The 23,165-nt window shown below is 34.4% G+C and overlaps 2 protein-coding genes across 5 annotated transcripts; both read right to left on the bottom strand.

Annotated features, from left to right (window-relative positions):
* Positions 1 to 59: 59 nt before the first annotated feature.
* Positions 60 to 2,726, bottom strand: LOC110807081 (protein BPS1, chloroplastic-like). 2 transcript variants are annotated; one of them, XM_022032103.2, is made up of 2 exons: positions 2,587 to 2,726; positions 60 to 1,333 (listed from the first exon to the last, which is right to left on the bottom strand). In XM_022032103.2, exon 2 carries the CDS (start codon positions 1,317 to 1,319, stop codon positions 258 to 260), a length of 1,062 nt encoding a protein of 353 aa, XP_021887795.1. In that variant the 5' UTR covers positions 1,320 to 1,333; positions 2,587 to 2,726; the 3' UTR covers positions 60 to 257. The 2 variants fall into 2 exon arrangements, with proteins under 2 accessions (XP_021887795.1, XP_021887794.1); XM_022032102.2 differs by lacking the exon at positions 2,587 to 2,726 and adding an exon at positions 2,360 to 2,553.
* Positions 2,727 to 9,624: 6,898 nt separating this feature from the next.
* On the bottom strand, positions 9,625 to 14,308 carry LOC110807091 (putative serine/threonine-protein kinase At1g01540). Of its 3 annotated transcripts, none has more exons than XM_088220645.1 (8): positions 12,800 to 14,308; positions 12,013 to 12,117; positions 11,803 to 11,925; positions 11,539 to 11,709; positions 11,308 to 11,437; positions 10,958 to 11,167; positions 10,667 to 10,845; positions 9,625 to 10,051 (listed from the first exon to the last, which is right to left on the bottom strand). In XM_088220645.1, the coding sequence occupies exons 1-7, from the start codon at positions 13,375 to 13,377 to the stop codon at positions 10,684 to 10,686; spliced, it is 1,479 nt and encodes a 492-aa protein (XP_088076771.1). In that variant the 5' UTR covers positions 13,378 to 14,308; the 3' UTR covers positions 9,625 to 10,051; positions 10,667 to 10,683. The 3 variants fall into 3 exon arrangements, with proteins under 3 accessions (XP_088076771.1, XP_088076772.1, XP_088076770.1); XM_088220646.1 differs by lacking the exon at positions 9,625 to 10,051 and adding an exon at positions 10,133 to 10,298; XM_088220644.1 differs by lacking the exon at positions 9,625 to 10,051 and having other exon boundaries at positions 10,367 to 10,845; positions 12,800 to 14,307.
* Positions 14,309 to 23,165: the final 8,857 nt, after the last annotated feature.

The raw sequence follows: 23,165 nt of genomic DNA, 5'->3' as shown, positions 1-23,165 counted from the left end.
ACTCGCAGAAAGATCTCGTGTTTAAGTTTGAATGGCAAATTTAGAATCATCAACACAAGTTAGAAACTAGTATTGTAAACCATTTTATATATTGAAGTTCCAGATTACAAATACATTTCCAGACGGATACTATTTTCTCATACAGCTTAAGAGTTACACCCAACACGATACAGTAAGTCAAACAAGATAGTATATTTCTACCTCTACCTACCAATACCAGACACTCAAATGACTCTATACATGACACTTTCACTCTCTTACAATCGTCTTGGGCTTTGCTCTTCAACATTTCCCATCTTTGATTCTGTAACTGCATCATCTGATCTGAGATTGCAAAGCAATGCATCACGCCCACCTAAAATTATTTTGAAGAAGCCATCCACCTCCTTCGCAAGATGATCGAGACCTTCTGAAAGTTTCTCTGCTGCCCTCCTCAAATCTGAAACCGAATTACTAATCGCCTCCTTTTCAATAGTAACCGTAACATCTTGGATCATGGGATACAATTTCTTAACATTTGCATCAACCACATCCAGTTCTTTCACGACAGAAACTCTTTCCTGTGAAAATATATTTCTAATTTCCTCATTTATTGTAGTCTGCACATCAGAGAAAGCTCCTGCCCATACTAATGTGTTAGGAACATCCAAATCTAACAGATTCTTTGCAGACCCAGAGAATGCTGCAGCAAACACACTGCAGACGTATATAGTTGTAACTTTGACAGCATACATAGCACGCATCAAGACCTTTCCTTTGGCTGAGTTCTTAACCTTAGGCAGATCCAGTGACTTGACAAGATCATCCAGAATTGACCGACAGTTTTCAACTCTAGGGTTCTTCAAGCTGGCATGCTGTCTCCAACTCTCAAGTGAAGATCGAGTCCGCACATAAAGTTCTGGAGAGTTGGATTCCAAGTTTCGCAAAAAGCACTGAAGCAGAAGGTGGCTCTGGCTGAGTCGAGTGAGCTCCGAGCTGAAAGCAATGCAAAGGTCAAGCAATTTCACACTTATATCCAAGTACACATCTATCCATTTCTCATCCCACTTTGATACAGGAAGCTCAAGCTCGGTTATTAGGCATTTTATGTCAATGTGTGTCTGGCAAAGCAACTCCATAGCTAGTTTCATCCATGACAAGCTAAGGACATCATTATTGTCCTCTGGAATCAACTTCTTCAACCTATCAGTTAGTGTTAGCTCAAAGTTGTTCAACAGAGCAAGAAGCCCAGGAGACAGGATAGAACCTTTAGGAGTTAGAATTTTGAAAGGATTCACAAAAGGAAAGAAAGGGCGTCCGGGTTCCTGTGGACGACTCATTTCTGATGTATATGCTGAAAGAGATTAAAAAACAAAAAATCAACATCCTGCAATTCATCCCCAAAATTGAAATGCCATGGACTAGCAAAAAGAAAAATTGAGAAAACAACATATTCAAAAAAATCTTTATAAAAATGAATATACAGGGATACAAATATATATAATGCATGATAAATGATCTTCCCACACCCATAAATAATACTCGGATTCCCAAAAACAAATCTCTGCACTTAAAACTAATGAAGAGCCACTATTCAAAGGGAATAAGGCCATTCTATGTGGCTGCAAAAGCATGAAAACATAATTGAGTTCAAAATTGATGGACCTGCAACATAAGCCTGAGATTTGTAGAACTTATTACTTTTTGCATGTTCTCTAGAATTAACTCAGATCTTAAACCCAATATAATCAAGCAACAAAAATTTTCTTCTTCCTCCATCATTAATATAATCATATAGATGCTAGCTTATGACTTAGACAAAAATGAACTCATCACATACAGAAATAGTTCCCTATGCCGTAAACAAAGCATATAAAAATCCAATTATCAACATAAATCATATTCAACCAGAAAGTATTCACTAACATCACTTTTAGTGCTAAAAAGTTGGATCTTAACTGGATACAATCCTGAGAAATAAGATCACCACCATATCAAGCTTAAAACAGTACCGTTTTATCTCAGAGAAGCTCTGTTTTTCCTCTTTCAAGACCAAAACTAACAAAAAAGTTCAGAATTCCGGTTTCCTATAAAATATTTTGATATCACGGAAACAAAGTTCATCCTCTACAAGACAATATCAACAGATCTAAAACTTCAACCATGGTTTCCAGCCTCAGTCAACACCATTTTTGAAGTCATAAAAGATCGATCTTTAACAACCAAATTCGAGAAACATAAGAACATATTGATGCACACAATATATTAAAAATACATGTCCGTTTTAGAACAAAAGTTTAAAGATTACCCAAAAAAAAAAAAAAAAAAAAGAAAATATGGACAACAGAAAAGTGAACAACAAATAACCCAAGAGACATACCTAAAACGTTAGATCTGAGGACTGATTAACCGTAAAAGACAACCGATCGGACAAAAAATTGATAGGAATTACAAAGAAAACCTAAACCCTAAGCACCTTCACCGGACAACACAATTGAAGAAACATAAATCTACAAAGAAAGATTTAATTAAAAAAAAAAAGAATCCTCAATATGCAGCCCGGCAACGGTAACCAGAGGTGAAAGGTACAGAAAATCTTGTTTATACCTAAAGAGATCGAGAAATTTCCAAGAAGAAGTCTTCAAGGCTGCGCGTTCTGTAAAGGTGCCTTCGCTTCCTTGAGGTTTCGTGGTTTTTGAAGATGAGGCTGTGCGTCATTTTCCAGCTGGACTAACGTTATGATGGAGTGACTGCCTGTTACGGAAATCTAGTGACAGGATGAGACGTGGAGTTGTTTTAGGGGTCCGTTGATGTGCAAAGGTAACAGGCTGATCTGTGTGGTAAACGGTATTCGTGATTAACGGGAGGTTTAGAAAAAACAAAAGGAAAAAATGATATCATACCTTAAAATATATATAAAGTCGTGGTGGGCCTCGTGGAAAGTAGACGCAGTCTTATTGGGTAGTCTAACCAGATCGGACGGATTGGATTGGTTTTGAAGTCGTGAGTCGGTGCAAATCCAACGGCTAAAGAGAACTGACAGTTTCTTTACAAAAAAATTCGGTAATTTCCTTTTTATTAAACAAATAATAATTTTATACTCTTCAAATATTTTGAAAGATCAATATAATTTGAGGTGGAAAAAAATGTACTTTAATTCTTAGTGACGTAAAAATGATTTAAATATTATAATTCTCTATTTTACTTGAATTTTGCTTTTACTGTAAATTTAAAAGTTCTTTTATACAAATTTTACAAGGGATTTTATTGTTTAGATCTTACTTGGAATTTGTATAGGAAAGAGTGAGGGAATGGAATGTAAAATTAGGAGGATTACATGGTGTAGTGGATAATTTAATAGAATATGAAGAGCTATTAATTATACTTTAAAGTTTATTTAAAATGTAGTTAAAAGAATTTACGTAATTAATCTATGTAGCTTAACTATGTTTATAGAGAAAGTAAAATACAATTACGTATTTGAATGTAGTTAAATGATTTTACTTTGAATCTAATTATTTTTATAGGTACAATTAATGTTATTATGTTGGTGAAAATACTTAATTAAGAAAGACAATTATGATTATATTTTCTTCTATGGATCATTATATATATATATATGAAAATACAATTCAGATCAGATTAAGATTTGAATGAAAATGATATTTTAATTCAAATTAATTTTTATCATAATTACTCTTTTGACAAGTAAAAATATAAATATTTTTGTGAATCTCTTATTCTCAACGTATATAATTTATTTTTAACTAAATCATAGAAAAATTTAGAATTGGTGTATAAACAAATAAACAAGAAAAATATATATACTTAACGACAATAGTATAATGAACAGGACATTTACTTTTATTTTTTATTAGAGGATACAGGTGGTATTCATGTTAAAAATAATTTTTGATTGATGTTTATTTTATTAAATATTACGAGTATATATATATATATATAGATTTTGTAGAATGAAAAAAGAAATAAATAATTACTTATAAAAGATATATTAGATTGCTTACATATTTAATTAACACGTCCGCGAGATAGAGACTTGTGGGCATGTATGACGGCATATAAAGTTCTTCTTAATAAAATGTCTTTCAACCTCAATGTATTCGCTTTAATCATATTGCACCATATTACAAGTAATGTTTTATGGTCGATTTGTTACAATACAGATATATAGAATTTTTTCACCTAATTTTAAGATCTTTTAAATAAATAAAAAATTATTCATAATAGTTCATATACCATTACTCGAAATTCTAATTTTGCACTCGATTTTGCAACTACATTTTTAGTTTTTGGTTTTTCATGTGAATAGGTTGACCATAAGAAATATACGGTAGTTTGTAGTATATATTTTAATTACAGTTGACTCTGCATAATCTATATCGATATAGACTTTTAGAAGTAATTTACCATTCTTTTTTATTATAATTTTTTTGTGGCTCTTTTAAGTATTACAATACTCTATCGGCTATTTATAAGTGCATTTCTTTTAGGTTGTGCATGAATTAACTTTTAACACTTATTACATAGGCAATGTCTAATTTTGTGTGGGATAGGTAGACCAATCTCTCAATTAATCTATAGTATATTTCTTTGTTATCCATGATTTGTGATTATAATTAATAGAAGCGCTAGTTGGTTTACATATTAATCTGTTAGCATTTTTTAACAAGTCATAAATGTATTTCTGTTGAGAAATAAAAATGCTCATATTTATATTGAACAATTTCAATTCCCATAAAATACTTCAATTTGTCTAGTTCATTGATTATGAATTCTTTTGCTAAGTATTGTTTAAGTATTTTGTTGTTCATTTTCATCATTTCCTATTATGATAATGTTATTATCGTATATTAAAAGAGTTGTAACACCACATATCTCTAAGTATTTTATGAAAATAATGTAGCCTCTTTGAGGTTGCTCAAATCATATATTTATCATCACCCTTGTAAACCTGCTAAACCATATTCTTGGTGATTGCTTAAGTCCATGTATAACCTTATTTAGTTTACATATATTATTTTCTCATGCTCCTTTATCAAAGTTTGGTGGGATATCAATGTAAATTTTTTCTTTGAAATCTTCATGTAAGAGGACATTTTTTACATCAAATTATTGTAATTGTCAGTCAAAATAAACAATTAATGATAATAAGATTCAAACAGTATTCATCTTGGCTACTAGTATAAATTTCTCCTAGTAGTCTATTCCATATATCTATGTATAATATTTTGTCTTTAGTTTCACTTTATATCTCTTAATTATTCCATTTGCTTTATATTTGATAGAGAACACTCATTTGCATCACATTTGTTTATTGCCTTTTGGTAGATCCATAATTTTCCAAGTATGATTTTTTTCAAGTATAGGGATTTTTATACTCATAACATTTTTTTCATTTTTTATAAGATAATGTTTCATATACTATTTTAAGGATATATTTATTACTTGAATTTGCGAGAAAATTTTTATAGGTCAATAAATAATTATCAAAAGATAAAAATTACGTGATGAGATATAAAGTGTTCAATGCATTTTTATATCATTATCAGGTAACTGTATAAGTTTTTTAGGACTTATAATAATTCTAAGATTAAGAATAGATTCTTGGACTGATTTTGTCTCAATACTCAATATCTTCTTCCTTCTATTCACTTGAGAAAATTTATCAATTTTGAAAATTTTATTGTGGTAATGAATTTTCAAGTGGGCTATAAATATTCTTTTATGATGATGAATTTTTTGGTGGGTTCTAAACATTATATTGTGATAACATTTTGAGGTATGTTGCAAAAGTGGTAAGTTAAAGTCCATTGAAAATTTTATATCTTTATATTCTAATATAGGCTCCCTCTAAATAGAAAGTTGGGTAAAGTATGATTCTTCTTCAACAGACGTGACATCCAAATATACATAAAATGATAAAAGTGTGTGATTGAACAATAAATCCTTGCATTGTTGCTACAAAATCTTTTGTTATACATGTTCCAAATTGAATTTTTATCATATTTAAAACTAGGGTATGATATGATTAACATCAAATTTGATCTTTGATAAAAATAATCAAGCCATTCTAATATAATTATCAATAAATGACATGAATCATCATATCTCATAAATATTAGCGTGTGAGATGGTCTTCAAATATCATTATGAATTAATAAAGATACAACTGAACTTCTTTTATTACTATTAGGACATGTTTCACAAATTTACAAATATTATAGTGTAAATTTTTATATTTTAAATTTATAAACAATAAAGGAAATATAACGTTTAAAATGGAGAATGATGGGTGTCCAAGTCTCTTATGATGGAGGCAAATTTTGTGTATGGAGTCGGTGGTAATGTTCGAGAATGGTCTCCCAAGTGTATTCAAGTAGTAGAATTCGTATCTGGCCTTAACTTCCTGAATTATGATCTTGATAATCACAATTACAAGAATGAAATGTTATTTTGTAGTTTAAGTTATGTGATAATTTATTTACTTATACAAGATTGATGCACAATTTGGGAACATACAACACATTTTATAAGATAATAATATGATTAAACTTAATGTTTCCCTTGCCTGCTATGATATTTAGGGAACCATCGGCAGTGATAATCTTTTTGTTACTTGGACAGAGAACATATATATTAAAAAGTTCATAAATATTTGTCATATAATTAGTGGTTCTTGAGTTTGCAATTCAAGAATTTTCAAAGTGTGTAGTATCTAAGACGTTCATATAGTGTGGAAAAGAAAACATATATAAGAGTTTTATTAACTTGTACTTGTAGGCTTATCAAGATTTTTCAATTAATTTCACAATCTTTCAATCTTGGTCTTAAAAGTAGTAAGATCAGTGGATGAATTTCTTCTTGTCATTAGTTAGGTATATGAATATGTTTAGGAATCTTCTATGTGGTACTTTTATATCCTCATTCTCTACTGGAAGTATTAGACTTGTCATGTAGTTCCCAACACTTTTCTCTGGTATGTCTTGACTTTCTACAAAAAGTACACTAAATATTATCTATAATATTGATTCTCAGAGTTATTGTCTCAGGTAACTTACTTCATTTGATTGTTGGTGGGGTTTAGAATCTCGTGAGATTAGAATTGAAGTATCAATGGAACGAGGTTTGGGCATGACCTTTCTATTGCTTTCTTCTAATGACACAATGGAAATTATATCATTAAGTGATGATATTTGTTCTTTTTGTAATATTTAAATTTGTATTTGATCATATTCTGGATTTATGCCAAAAATTAATATGTACAATATTTTTCTACAACTTTTTAAGATGGGTTGTATCTTTGCTGCAATCCATTATCAAATTATGGTATCAATTCAATTTATATCATAAATTTTTTAACATATTAGAATATTTATTTACTGATATGTGCTCTTATTTTGTAAACTATGTTTTGATTATCATATTGTAAATTTGTATGACGTCTTTGATTTTGGTGTAAGTTTTACCAATTGTATTTCACACTGTCTTTGGTGTGGGAATGAACATTACAGTTTTTCATATCTCTAAAGCCATGGAGTTATAGCATGTCATGATCATAGAATTCTCTTCATCCTAGCCATTAAATGTAAGGTCTCTAGGATTGAATCTGATACCTAAAAGATGTATAAGCTTTCTTTTCCCTTTTAAGGTAGTTTGAATGAATTGAGACCAGCTCATATTATCTTTTCCTATGAATCGATACACAACTTGAATTGATTGAAACTTGTAGTTAAAATTTTTCATAAAGAAATATGCTCAAGTATTTTGATATGTTACCTCTGATATCCTTTAAGAATTAAAAAGTAACTAATTTTTGAAAAAGATCATAATGATTTACCTAGAAAATGTAGTTGCGCGAAGTTATTCATGTCTAGTCACAATGAAGGCGACAAAGAGAGTTATGTGCGTAGGTGTGAGCTTGTGGACTGTTATTGGATGCAAAACTGGATAAAGAAGAGCGTGTCATGAGTCACGATTTGTTACTACTAGTGATGACCAGTAGTTGCAGGGAGCAACAATTGCTTCTAGGGCCAATTATAAAGGTCAGTTGGTGATAAAACTAGTTAGTCTAGTGGTGGTCGATGGTAGGAGGGTGGAGGTTGACCGTGAAGATTGACGTTTTTTAGGTTTTTATTTTAAATAAAAGTTGAATAAAATTTATAAAGGAATTTAGAGATTTTTTAACATAAAACTCTGATATCATATTAAAATAGCATTTTGATTGATATGTATTTCATTTAATATCACAGTTCTATATATATAAGTTTTATAAAACGAAAAAAAAAATATAACAATTGTTTGCGAAAGATAATATCTTTCCTCTTTAACCTAATTTGTTTCCTCTCTAATATCCTAATTTATTTTCTTTCTAACACTTTGATTTGTTTTTCTTTTAACAATATATAACTTCTAAATAAAAAAAATACGTGAAAATACAACTTGACTTTTATCAACGACTTTTTACGAAAAAATAAAGTACTAACTATTAAACTAATCAATTATTGGTGAAAACAAAGTCGTCACATTATTTTTATAATAAGGCTTTGGATTTAGATTTACATACCGTAATAAGTACTACAACACAGCTTCAGGTTTTGAGCGAACTACCTCGAGAAATTTATTCTTTAACAAGTATTAAGTAACATTTGGTAATGAGTGTGAAATGTGAATTCTCATAGTGGATGAAGAAGTGATGCTAGTTGAAGTGAATTGCTTGAGAAAAGAGCAAGGTATGTTTATGCACCACCCCTCTCTCTTTTTCTAGCACTAACGTGTAAAACAGAAATTCAGCTGCTTAAATTTTCTTTCCTCTACCAACTTTCTTTTGCCATAAATAGAAAATGACCACTTACTCCCAACACAAGGAAGGTAACAACTTGTTCTCTTCGTTAATATTATTACCTTTCATATAAATATGTGTGTGTGTGTATAAACATCTGGTGTTGGGTTAAATCTGGGTCCTGATTCTCTCTCATGGGTACATTTGTCTGCTAGCGAAGAAGGAATATAAGAAATACATTATTACTTAACCAAAAACAGAAGTTACAAGTCAAGGAAAAAGCCAAGCCATACAATTCTTTCGTTTTTAATATTATATTTAATATTTATTATTTATTTCAAAAAGAAATTATTTGCTGGAGATCATTATCTCCTTGCTCACTTCAACTAAATAAGCTCTGCAACTAAAGTACTTTAGACTCGTAAATTCTTTAATTCAATGGCTTATTACCAATGGAGTTACCCATCATCTCCCATATTACGTACAAATCTTTGAAATTAAAATATATATATATATATATATATTACCATCTCCTACAAATTTTACTCTTCATAGTTTGAATTTATTGCAATCACACCTTGTGATTTTATTATTATTATTTTTTTTGTGGGGGTGGGGGGGATATTTGGTTCAATGCTCTATAACGTGAATTTTGTCATTCAAAATGAAACTATTAATTTTAATTCTACCAATAAATAATGATAATAATTCAATCACATGATGCACACGCCATCTTCCCACAGGCTATACTTATATTTAACATATAGGACAGACAAGCACAGCTCAAAACCATGAAAAAACAAATTAAGATCATAGACATATAAATAAGCTGTCGGGTTGTCAGATAAGGAAACTGTTCTTCAAAATCAAGAAGAGATCATTAGGTTAGGTTAGGTTCAGGGCACTGTTATCCAGAGTAGGAAAAAGAAAACCAAATTCAACATAAAAACAAACCCAGAAAACAAGAGTTTGCTTGGTGTACTCAAATAGCTAGCAACAGTGCCGTACAATTTAGGGGAATGTTAAGGATAAAGCAATTCTCAGAGAGAGATGAACCTGAGACTGTCAGAGAGAAGTGCTGTTGATCTGGACCACAAGAAAATTCCAAAACCAATTCTTTCTAAAGAAGGGATGGAAAGGAGCAACCTTCACGTACTTGACTTTTTCTGCAACATCATCTTCTCGCGTTGATGTTGAGTCAAGGCCATGAAGCCAATCAATCCACCCCCTTCCTAATTTATAAATTGCATACCAATCTAGCTGGTTCCTAATCTGGATAAGAAAAAAAAACAAATGAACGAAAATGTTTCAGAAATCGTTAAAATTGATTCATATGGTTACTGGGTCCATTTCCCACAACCATCCTGCAGTTTTGAAGTTGGACATTGATGTGGATGTGATCTAAGTACTTCCATCAAAATAGCTGGTAAGTGGTCCATCGCTCATAATCAGCCAGTTCAGGCGCTGGCATTGATGGCAATAGAAATCTAGAAAAATATGCCCAGCAGCAATCTACAATCTACATTTCAACGATGCAGAATAGAAATAAAAACTAACTTGCAGAAGAATCTTAAAAAGATTAATAAGTGTAGTTCAGAATGGAACCAATGAGAATGAACATTCCATCTGATGTAGATAAAGTTATCTTACAAACAAATAACAAAATTGATCTAAATTACAGTAAATATAAGAATGATCAATGAATTCTTTCAATTATACAATTGCATCCCATTATGAGGTAAGCTATATCTCAAAGAATACTAAGCTAAGCTAGAAGAAATACAGTTTATTGCTTTTGAGAACTGAAGGTACAGAGATATACTATAGAGCAAACAGAATCAATGAGAAACAAACTTTAAAACCAGATAGGCCTAAACTTGTTAGTACCTAATTCTCTTTATGCATTATCTCCACCTAGCTGGCTGATGATGGCCCCTACTACTATCCCCTTCACTTGTATCAGAAGATAGATGGTCCAGTCGTTTATTATCTAACTTTGGAACAGTATGGCTTGCCTGTTGATCATTGCAATGGGAATTGGACGGTTCTCTCCCAATTCGACGCTCCTGCAAGTTCAGCGGAGCATAAGTCATATGGCAATTGTAGAAGTTAACACAATAACTCCACATGCTAATCGGTAAATTGTTGGTCTATATTTTAAAAGAAAATATTACTTACATCACGAAATAGCAAGTCATCTGCCTCAAGCATGTGGATAACATGTCCCATCTTAGGCCTCTTTGTTGCATCAGGATCCACACACCGTAGTGCAACCAATAGGACACGTTTAAGTGCCTTTGAAGCAGGCATCTCTGGCAACTTCGGATCAACTACTTCCTCAGATTTTCGGTTTCCAACCATAGTTTTTAACCAGTCCACCAAATTCACCTGAAATTTTGTCCTCATTCCCAGGTTAGTCAATAAGTAAGAAGAACTCTAATGTTACTATAATTTAAGGAACAAGATTCAGAAGGGTTATTTTGCAAATGTTTTCAGAAGGAATCATTCAGCATGTGGCAGAAACTAACCTCTCCTTGTGGTCGACTATAATCTACAGGGTTTCTTCCAGAAATGATTTCCATGATAAGTATGCCAAAGCTATAGACATCACTCTTTTCATTCAGCATTCCAGTGCAAGCATATTCTGGAGCAACATAACTAGGAAATCATAAAAAAAGGTTACTTTCTAGCTTTTTTTGGTAAAAAAAATTACTATGTATTAACCACGTTAAATATGAATTGAGAAAGAATGAACCAACCCAAAAGTTCCCATCACCCGAGTTGTCACGTAACTCCTCTCAGAACACAAAAGTTTAGCAAGTCCAAAATCAGAGACCTTAGGGTGCCAGTGGCGATCAAGTAATATGTTGCTAGATTTAACGTCCCGATGGACAACCTTCGGTTCAAGACCCTCATGCAGGTAGGCTAATCTGCAATCATAACATAGCACATAAACAAGGTTAGCACAAAAAAAAAATTGGTAGATATGAATGATGAAACTAATGACTAAATTATTTTTATACCCTTTAGCTGTTCCCAATATGACATTTATACGTACGTCCCAAGTGAGAGGGCTGACTTCCCCAACATCACCATGTAGCCACTGGTCCAAATTGCCATTATCCACGTATTCATACACAAGCATCCTACAAAACGAAGGTAAGTGAGAATTTACCTCTGTAGTTCCCAACAGAAAACACAACCTAATTCTTAAATTAAGATGACTTGCACACCTGTATGCACCTTCAACACAATAGCCAAGCAACCGGACCAGATTCTTGTGTCGTACTCGGCCAATTACTTCTACCTCCACTTTAAATTCCCTCTCAGCTTGACCCCTAAAAGTTTATGTTGTCATGACACTTGTAGAAAAATACAACGATGACATGAAATTCTCCACTGAATTATATCAAGAATTATATCCACCGAAACAAGGAGAGAGAATTGACAAAAGCTACTAATCAAATAAAGAAAGACATTTACTCGGAACTATAGTGAAAGGATATTAAATTGGAATCCGTTCTTTCGCATTTAAGGCAAGCCAACCCAGAAACTTTTAATACAAAGATTCAAATCATAATGGAAGATAATGTGGACTCGCACATAATCCAAGTTCACCAAAAACCACCTTCATTTTCTTGCCTAAACAAAAACCAAAACTAGTGAGTTGAAGACTTCCCAAAATGCAAGACAAACAAAATTACAATCTGCTTCCGCTGTGCTGAAGTACCGGAGACCCAGTTGCTGAAAAGAGATAGAGATTCTCGAAACAAGACCCAAGCAACAGCAATAGGATTGTATCCAGATAAAAAAAAAAAAAACAGTAAGAACATAAATTAAAAGCTCATTCTGCTCTCTTCTTCCATCAACCAATGAGACAGAACCACCCTCTTGAAATGTCAATCTAATACTTCAAAATCAATCAATCAAACAATTGTAAAAAGAAAGTGCATATAACAAGTATACATAAACATATAGATTAAATAACGAAGGTAAAAAAGTGAAGTTTAAAACCGTTACCTGTTATTCAACAAATTCTTGACAGCAACTCGAGTCCCATCAGCCAAAACACCACTGTACACAATACCATAGCCACCTTCACCAATTACATTCTCTTCACATAACCCATTGGTCGCAGCCTCAAGTTCTCTCAGCGTATACCACCTGCCCCATCCGAGATGCGACACTTCCGGCCCGACGCTCCCGCTCGCGAACGACGCCGTCTCACTCGCACTGACAGTACCTCTGCTCTCCCCACTCGACGCCCGGTCCGAGAAAACAACACGGTGCTCGATCTTGCCTATATCAACCTGAATCTCCGGCACCGGCGGCGTCGGGTAGTGATGATCTGGTGCCGGCTGGTGATGATGTACGATCTCCTGGATCTCCTTGGAGATTGGTGGGCTAGCTATGGCGGTGGGGTCAACATTTAGTTTACGGTTTTTGCGGCGCGAGGTTAGACAGAGAGAGAGGAGGAAGAGAGCAAGAACTATAAGAGAACCCAAGAAGATCCCGATAACTACCCAGAGACGGAGACCGAAAATCGATGTGGGCTTCGAGAGCTCCGTGTTCAGAAATGCGGCGTCGTATATTGACATTTCTACCCTCCTTGTCTGGTTCTTATTCCTTAATAGCTTCTTCTTGATTGAACCAGAGAACAGAGAGCAAATGCAAATTCAAACAGTACAGGTTTCGGGTGCTCTTCGCATTTCTTTCGCCCGAAAAATCACAAATTCCCCGCGAACAAATAAATTTAGAACTCTGGGTATGTAGAAAAGAAAAGAAAGAATTGAAAATAATCAAAAGAAAGATGCAGAGAGAGACTACACGGAAGAGAGAATCAAAGAGAGAATAAAATAACTAAATGATATTTAAATGGCAACGGTGTTTCTTCACTTTTAGCAGGGGAGCGTTAATTGAAGAAGAAGAAGAAGAAGAAGAAGAGGGTTGAGTGGGTGTAATATGTAAGTAATAAAATATTCATATATGCAAACTTTCTCCAAGTCTTTTCGGGTCCAAATGAGCTGTCTGTTTTTCTCTGCCTGGCTGGAGTGCGTGGCGCGCGTGCTCGAGCGGCGCGTGGTTGTACAGTGAATTACGTGTATGTCCCCGGGTTTACATATGGGATTTCGGGTTTTGCCCGCTTCAAAGATAGGGAAGGGGGACCCACTGCCAAACAGTGTTAAAGAATGGAAGCGCCGGAGCGGTCATGACCGTTAAGAGGGCAGTTGCTAAGACACGCGCAGGTGCTGCTGGGTCTATGAAATCGGACGATCCACGTGACATTTGATGATCATGATCTAAAGAGGTCCCACCAATAACATGATGGAAAGAATATCCATTGCTTGATCGAGGAACAACATCCTGACCCACAAAGTTCAAAATACTAAAATTTTTAACTAGATTAGAACATCCTACGGTAAAAGTGAGTTTGAGAGTGTGGTGAAATGGTCATATTTGGGTATGGGTTTCAGAAGGAATCTTTCGTGAGAATGCGGCAAAAAGTTGTCTGATTTCTAAAAGGCACCAATGTATGTTACAATAATGGAGAGCTTTATATATAGTCTGGGACTGTAGACAGCATAATGGGTATTACAATATTAATTGGATAATATACTATCCCAATATTAACCACTTAAAAGGAATGGATGAAGCAGAATTTCACCGGAAAGAGACGTCGTTTTGTCATCTGGGTCCATGACAATCGGGCTTTTCTTGAAGCTTTTGGCAACTAGAGATGCATTATTATTATTTTCCTTCTCTTCAATTTTTTTTTTTTTTTTAACTACAAGACAACGCTCTCATTGCTCCTTTCTCTTCTCAAGTGAGACTAATTGTATAATGGGCATAGTGCATGAAAGAAATGTGTCCAGTAGGACGGGCAAATGGGATCTAGATAAGATTGACTGTACATCTTATGTCAAGCTTGCTTCATTCCTTATATAATGATGATCATTTTAACCTTATCCATGACTCATCACCCATTTGAAAACTAACTCATCCACCATATTAAAGAAATAGGTTAAAAAGTCTGTTTAATTTCACAAGGAGATCCATTCAATTATCTTAACCCTAATTAACTCTTGCTGGATCAGTTCACCACTCCTCAACATTGTCGTACATACACGACTTTTCCCTATTCGGTTTCCTTTCCCTCAGCCTCACAGTGATTTTCTTGTAAAGTTCTTTACTATACATTCCATATCTGAACTGGAGAAGAAACATGCGATCCAGGAGTTTCCATACAAACAAAATATTACAGCAATGGACTTTTTACCAGCAAAACGCAGCAAAATAATTCTTAAGTTATGCAGATCAGTCGGCCTTTATACCAGGTTCATCAAGAGCAGCAAGTCTTTCTACAAGTTCCAATCATCAAAATGCCTGATAAGGTAAATTATTTTTTTTAATGACTAACCTTGTTGAATCTCGTTTCTTAAATTATAGTGACATTAGAGTTCTTCTTTTTTATTGACTAACTTGGGCATGAGGAAAAAATAAATTGTAGGTGAATTTGGTGGACTAGATAGAAACGAAGGCTGGAAATCGAAAAATCTGAGGAAGTAGTTGATCCGAAGTTGCCTGAGATGCTTGCTTCAAAGCCACTTAAATGTGTCCTATTGGTTGTTCCACGATGCAACAAAGAGGCTTAAGATGGGATGTGTTATCTACATACTTTAGGCAAATGACCAGTAAATTTAGAACCTAATGATCACTCTTCTAGTACATACTAGAATTGGCATCACACCTGTACATATTTAAAAGTAAATTATCAAATTTATTAAGAAAATGATTTACTGGTCCTAATTTGAGATACTTAAAAGTATATGTCAAAAAGAGATGTAATTATATGTCACATTTGGAGGAAATAATAAAAGTACATGACATTTTTCTAAATTTAACCCAAAACTTTTTTTAGAAAAATGTGAAACCAAATACAATTTTAAACGAAAGCTAAGCTCGTAGTAAGCCTGATGAGGAAGGCTAAAGGCTTGAACCATTGAATCTCAATTTGACCTAACTCATAGATAGTACAGCTGAATATCATTTCTAACAGACAATTGGAACCTATAGAATCTCATAGGAAAGAATTAGATAGAAAAACTAGCGTGTATGTTGCCCTTATATTAGCCAACTAGGTTTAATTTCGTTGACTCTTTTATAGATATGAGATAACAAATCGATTACAGAAATATATCGAATCTTTCTTTTTTAAATACAAATTATGAATCGTATTGATATAGGCACCAACTGCCACCCATGTACAAATTTACAAATCAATTAGAGTATCAACAAGTTCCACTAAATTCTTCATAGAATAAAGATGATGAGTATGTAACAAAAAATCAAGAGTATGAAAGCATCTATTTCTAAAAATTTCTTTTTAAAATAATAAAAAGATTAGTATAACACGAGAACTTTTCAGGAAGTCTCATCATAGTATTACTCTCGCCCAAACACATTTAACTGCAGAATTCTGATGGGATCCGATGCATTGATACTGGTCTGGTCATACATAATCTATTTTTAAAAATATTAAAACCATTTACGTCATCAACTCCATCAAAAGTCATTCTATTCTTCTCCTTCCAAACCACCCAGAAGATAGAGAGAGGAATTATTTCCACTTTTCTTGCCTGGTGCTAACATCCTTCCACATGAAAATCTCTTCTCTTACTGAGCTTGCCATCATCCAACTAATACCAAGCAGCCCAAACACCAGGGTGCACAGCTTATAAATCTCCAGACACCACATCAAAACATGCTTATAAGTCTCCTCATCTCTCTTACAAAGATAACAAACATTAACCAATATACTTTCCCTCTTCCTCATATTGTCAATGGTCAATAGACAATCCCTACTAGCCTTCCAAGTGAAAAAAGAAATATGGGATAGAACACAAGTCTTCCACCGTTGCCTGACAAGGAAACAAAAGTCATTATCATCATACTTGTACAACTTCTTATAAAAGGATTTGACTGAGAAAGGTCTGTCGGAAGTGAGGCACCATCATGAGGAGTTGATGCTTCCATCCAAAAAAATATAGGACAACATGCCCAAAAATTCCTCATATTCACTAATCTCCCAATTGTTAAGTTTTCTCGACACAATAACTCGCCATTCTTTCACACCACTACTGTTCTCCACAAAAGAGTCATAAATAGTGATGTCGTTCTGTTGGGCAATTGCATAAATATGAGTAAATCACTCTCTCAGAGTGCCTCCCTCCATTCACTAATCCTCCCACAATCTAATTTGATCCTCCCTCCCCACTTTCCATGTTACATACTCTTGAAAATTTTCCTTCCGTTGGCTATTTTTTTTCCACAAACTTTTTTCAATGTGGTCTTGATCTCTCTGGTAAGTCATTTTTTATCATCTATGATATATTTTGCGACAATTGTTTTTTTCCACAACATGTCTTCATCTGTTATAAATCTCCATAACCATTTACTTTGCAATGTCTTGTTCATCTCAAACAAAGACTCAATCCCGAGCCATCAAGATGTAATGGCTTTTTATGCTCACTCCATGCCACCAAATGGTATCTCTATCTTTCACCCATGTCACCCCATAAGAACCTGTTTGTGGCTTCCAACTTCTTTATCACACTTTTCGAAATAGTCATCATTGACATATAATAGAAAGATAGATTGCCCAATGTACTCTTGATAAGCGTGAGTCTTCCCCCTTTAAACAAAAAACCCATATTCAAACTTACTAATCTCTTCTCAAATCTCTCCATCATCGGATCCCATATCCTTACCTCTTTGAAGCTAGCACCAAGAGGTAAACCCAAATATTTAATAGGCAAATACACGAATCTGCAACCTAATACTCTTGCCAAACTTTCTGGATCACATATAGTCCCCAATCTCACCAAGTCAAACTTAGCAAAATTGATACTGAGCCCTGAAATTGCTTGAGAACCAATTAAAATGTATCTAATGTTCAACAAAGATCTTATTCCCAGTTCACAAAAGGCAAAATATCATCGACAAAAAATAAGTGTGTAATTTCTTCAACTTAGTCCCTCACCCCTACATTTAAGCCTCTAAAAACCCCGTATTGCTTTGTTCTTGTAAGTATGTCGTTCAAGTCTTCCATGACTACTACAAACAACCTAGAATAAATTAGACCATCTTGCCTTAGCATTCGAGAAGTTTTAAGGAATAATGAAGGGGCCCATTAACAAGAACCACAAAGGAAGTAGTAATAATACAAGTCTTAATCCATCTCTTCCAATTTTTTCCCAAAACTCATCCTCCATAGTATATAGTCAACAAAATGTCAATTCACATGATGATATGCTTTCTCTTATCTAACTTTTTTTGTTTTTAAAACAAAAGAAGAGAAGATGTATTAATGTGAAGTGATAAGGGAGCATCACCCATTTATAAAAAATTTACATATCAATTAGAATATTTACAATAGAATCTAAATCTTCAAAACATTCTAAATTATGCCCTAAAATAGTAGAGCTAAAATAATGGAACTATTTATATTTGATGCTATTAAAATCTTGTTCAAGCCCCTCAAAAACCCTTTATTTATCTCCTTCCAAATAACCCAGAAAATGGTAAAAGGGATTAATTTAAGCGCTTTATTACTACTAAGACCTTCCCATGCCAGAAGTTCAGAATAAACAGAATCTACCATTACCCAAGAGATCCCCAAAAGCCCGAGTATCATGCTCTAGAGTTTGTGAGATGTTTGACATTTCAAGAGTAGATGATTACATGATTAAAGAGATCTCTTACCTAAGAAACACCTATTGATAGTAGTATGCCCTTTTTTATCAAATTGTATACTCTTTCTCTTATCTAACTTGCATAATATCCCTTTGCTCCTCCTATGTGTCAATTCATCAATGCTTCATTTGCAATCAAAGTCATATCAGGATTTGCCTACTTCCCACAAAAACATATTGACGATCTCCAATCACCTTATCTATGACCCTTTGTTATCCTTCTCGCAATAACCTTGGCAATCAATTTATAAATGCTCCCTACAAGATTAATGGGTCTAAAGTCCTTAATATCACGCGTCCCACTAAGCATGACAATGAGTACCAAAAAATAAGCATTGAAGGATTTAACAAAGGACTCAGCTTCATACAATTCTTGGAATATAGCTATAATGTCTTCCTTCATTACGATCCAAAACTCCTAAATGAAACTCATGTTGAAATCATCCGGACCAAGAGCTTGATCTTTCTTGCACAACATGATACCATAAAAAATCTCCTCCTCTATGAAGCCTCTCTCAGACTGTCTTACTTGGATCATCCAGACTTCTAAAATTAATATCATCCAAATTAAGTCTCTGCTCCACCTCTTCCTCATATAGTCTACAAAAGTAACTCTTCGCCTTCATTCTAAGCTCTCACGACCCCTTACAACTCTGTTACCAATCTCCATCCTCTCCACGAAGTTATTTCTTTGATGATGATTGGCCATGCAATGAAAGAACTAGGTGCTGTGATCCCACAACCTAGTCCATCTATCCCTAGATTTTTGCCTCCAAGAGATTCTTCCATCTGTAACCTGGAAGCAATTTTAGCTATAAAGATTCTCTCCTGGGCATGTATCCAATCAAAAAAAAGACCATCAACTTCCATACTATCAATATCTTCAATCTCCTCCAGCATTGTCTTCACCTCCGTCTCATACCTATTCCCTTATTCCTTTCACTTCTTAATTTCAGCTTTAACAAATTTTAATCTCTAGAAAACCCTGAAGCTTGTCGTCCCCACTGTATTAATACTATTCCCTAACCTTCTCCTAAACTCATCCACCCTCAGCCATTTGTCTTCAAATCTAAAAGGACACAGTCCACGTCTGATACCATCTACCGTTAAACATATAGAGAAATTATTAAAGATAATCCTTCATAGTATCTTCTGACACATGTTGCCCACATGCAACTGATTATCCACAGAAACTAAGAATCTAATAATTCTAAAAAATGATGAATTAACTCTCTAATTAGAGCAAATCAACTTACCCCCCCCCCAAGTCAACGGTAAATCCATGAGCTCAAGACAATCCACCATGTCCTTGAACTTGTCAACTAGCCATGGGAAAAATGTTACACGTTCTTTTTGCCTCTATACATCACCATATTAAACCATCACCCACTACCATGGCTAAATCGACCTACCTCTAAAATCCTCCAAATCATCCCACGACATTCTCTTCTCACTCCCTTCACCTCTATTGTACACACTGGTGAAGACCCAACAAGAACCGCTACTATGTTCTTTAAAAAGATATGAAACAGAACACCCTCTTACCAATACAACACCTCCTTCCATTGGATGAGAATAGATCTTGCCTCACCATGCACCTCGAGTTCTCTCCAACCCATTTCCTTAATCCTCCATAGGCTACATACTACCCTTTTGGTGAGTGAAGCCATCTTCGTTTCCTATAGGCAAATAACATTTGACTTCCATCTATTTAAACATTATCTAATAACCTATCTCTTCTTAACATCATTGATATCTTACACATTCCAAGATATTAACTTGTTAAACATCACCTACACAGTTTATTGATTCCCTTCCCCTCTGTTATCTCCCTTTCTTTGGCCATCATAATTAATTATGGAGATCAATCTCCACAATTCCCTCGACCTGTCAATTATGTCTTCTTTTCATCTTGGCCTTCAACTGTCCTCATTTTCTTTCAGTTGTCTTCTCTTTCCAATCTCTTGAAAAAGAGTCATCATTTTATCCTTTAAACCATCAAAAGAGACTCCCACCAGTCACTCAATCTCTGGACATTCTCCAAAACCTACCGGAATCCTCATTAGCTCTCAAATCCACCACCAGACCACCTTCTTCCTCCACCACCAAACCAGACAGGATCTGCAATAACAATATTTCTTCACCTTCGCTGCCACCAGCCACCTCCCTTTCCACTGGAACCAGCTCCAAACCCCTTCCCTCCTCGTCCTTTCGCATCAAGACAAGTTGTTTCTCTACATCCATAGTCACTGAAAATGACATCGACCTATCATCTCCCTTCTTGTCCTTCTCCTTGTACACCAGTTTTTTTTTTCTCAGTCTTTGCTTTCTTCATTTGAGAAACCTTCGTCACGTCTGAAGCCACCAAAAACACCTCTCACGTCTCCTCTTCCATTTCGTTCCCAGTTAGGGTTTTCTTTTTCCTATTAATTTCCACAATTCCCTCGACCTGTCAATTGTCTTATTTTCATCTTGGCTTTTAACTTTCCTCATTTTCTTTCACTTGTCTTCTCTTTCCAATCTCTTGAAAAATAATCATTACTTTATCCTTTAAACCATCAAAAGAGACTCCCACCAATCACTCAATCTCTGAACATTCTCCAAAACCTACCGGAATCCTCATCAGCTCTCAAATCCACCACCAGACCACCTTCTTCCTCCACCACCAAACCAGACAGGATTTGCAATAACAATATTTCTTCACCTTCGCTGCCACTAGCCACCTTCTCCCTTTCCACTAGAACCAGCTCCAAACCCTTTCCCTCCTCGTCCTCTCGCATCGAGACAAGTTACTTCACTACATCCATAGTCACCAAAAATGACCTCGACCTATCATCTCCCTTCTTGTCCTTCTCCTTGTACACCAGTTTTTTTTTCTCAGTTTTTGCTTTCTTTATTTGAGAAACCTTCGTCACGTCTGAAGCCACCAAAAACTCCTCCCGCCGCCCCTCTTCCATTTCGTTCCCAGTTAGGGTTTTCTTTTTCCTGTCAAGTTTTCATACCTCTTAAATTGTGTCCACCCCAACCAGAAAAATCTCCTCCTTAACCCAATTTGGAGCCCAGCCCAAGAGTCCCTACTTGTTTTCTCGACCCAACTACTCTCCCTACCCAGCCCATTCTCCTCTTCGTTATTTCCGGTCAGCTTGTCATCCATTTGGGTTTTCTTCGACGACCCAGCTTCATCAATCCACTTTCCTTTTTCGACCCAAAAATACTTTCGGACTGGCCCACCTCTGTTTCTCAACCCATTCAAGGTTTTAGACCTATTTTAAGAGCCGGATATAGATTGTTAGCCCCACTCTACTACTTGAGATCATGTTTTGGTTTGGCTCAAAATTGCGCGGTCCAAATGCATCACGTTTAGGTTTGAAATTTGAAATTTCTAGATTTAGGACTAGTTTCAAGCTTCATGAGAACCCATTTACGTCCCTTTGTTGACAGCTTCACACTTTTGCAAATGAAACTCTCCTCCTCAATTTCAGTTGTAGTTTCAACTTGGCCTCACATGATAGACAACATACCATCTTCGATGGGCCTTCTTGAATTCTAGAAACAACACTTTTCTAGATTGTTGTCTATTCCTCATCTTTCTTCTTTTTTTGGGCACTTCAAACCTAATCCCGACCATCTCATGTAAAGTCAACATCATATTCCACCAACCATCAGCCTTCTCTGCACCTGGGATAAAAATCCTCCTAAAACCACCTCTGACACTCTAGAAAAACCAAAAATCAACCTCTCCTATTCCAACACAACACTATCAATAGTAAGCGTTGACTATCCCTTACATCCTGTTTGGATCATGGTGAAAGATAGGATTTTAATGTATGGTACTCTACGGGTGTGAGAAAATTATATTTATTTCAACTTCCAATGGTAGCAAATGGTATCTGACTGTCAAATTGGGGATAAATTTTAAATCTACTGAATCGGTGGTATGCGACCCACAAGTTACTTTTTTCTCTTTATACTCTCATATAATATACCTAATTCTATTTTTATCCTCACAAATTATTATTTATTTTATTAAATATAAAAATTTAATTTGATTATATGTAATAATTATTTATTTAAATACAAATGTAATTATATTGGTAAACAATTTATTTATTTTTTTATTATATACTTTTTATATATCATTTATTATTACATATAATATATAGGGGTAAATTAGTAATTTGACTGAAAATACAACCATACCATTCTATTATCGAAACAAAAATATGTCATTAACATATATTAATATACAATCATTTAAAAAATAAAAATAAAAAAAATTATCATTCTCATCCTGTGTTATTATCATCCAATCACTGTTATTGTCATACATTAATTAACTATTACTAAAATTTATCCAAACAGGGTATTATGATTCATGTCCAAATTTCTTCCTCCCCACCCAGAAAAACTCCTTGAAACACTATAACAGCCACTTCACATCCTTATCGCCAAAAAAAATGGAGGTTCGAAATTCCCTACCATTTTCAGATACTATGATCCCATTTTGGCTGACTCCCTTCTCTGATAACATCAAATGTTCTCTACTCAATGGCCAGAAAATGACAATTTTTGGTCAATATGTCTTCTCATAACAACTTCTTATAACATTGTCACCATTCAACCCAAATTGTGCA

This window comes from Carica papaya, chromosome 5, assembly GCF_054855325.1.
Source record: "Carica papaya isolate Zhongbai chromosome 5, ASM5485532v1, whole genome shotgun sequence".
Classification (NCBI taxonomy): domain Eukaryota; kingdom Viridiplantae; phylum Streptophyta; class Magnoliopsida; order Brassicales; family Caricaceae; genus Carica; species Carica papaya.
Note: the sequence above shows the minus strand (reverse complement) of the source record. Positions and strands in the feature narration are given on the sequence as shown.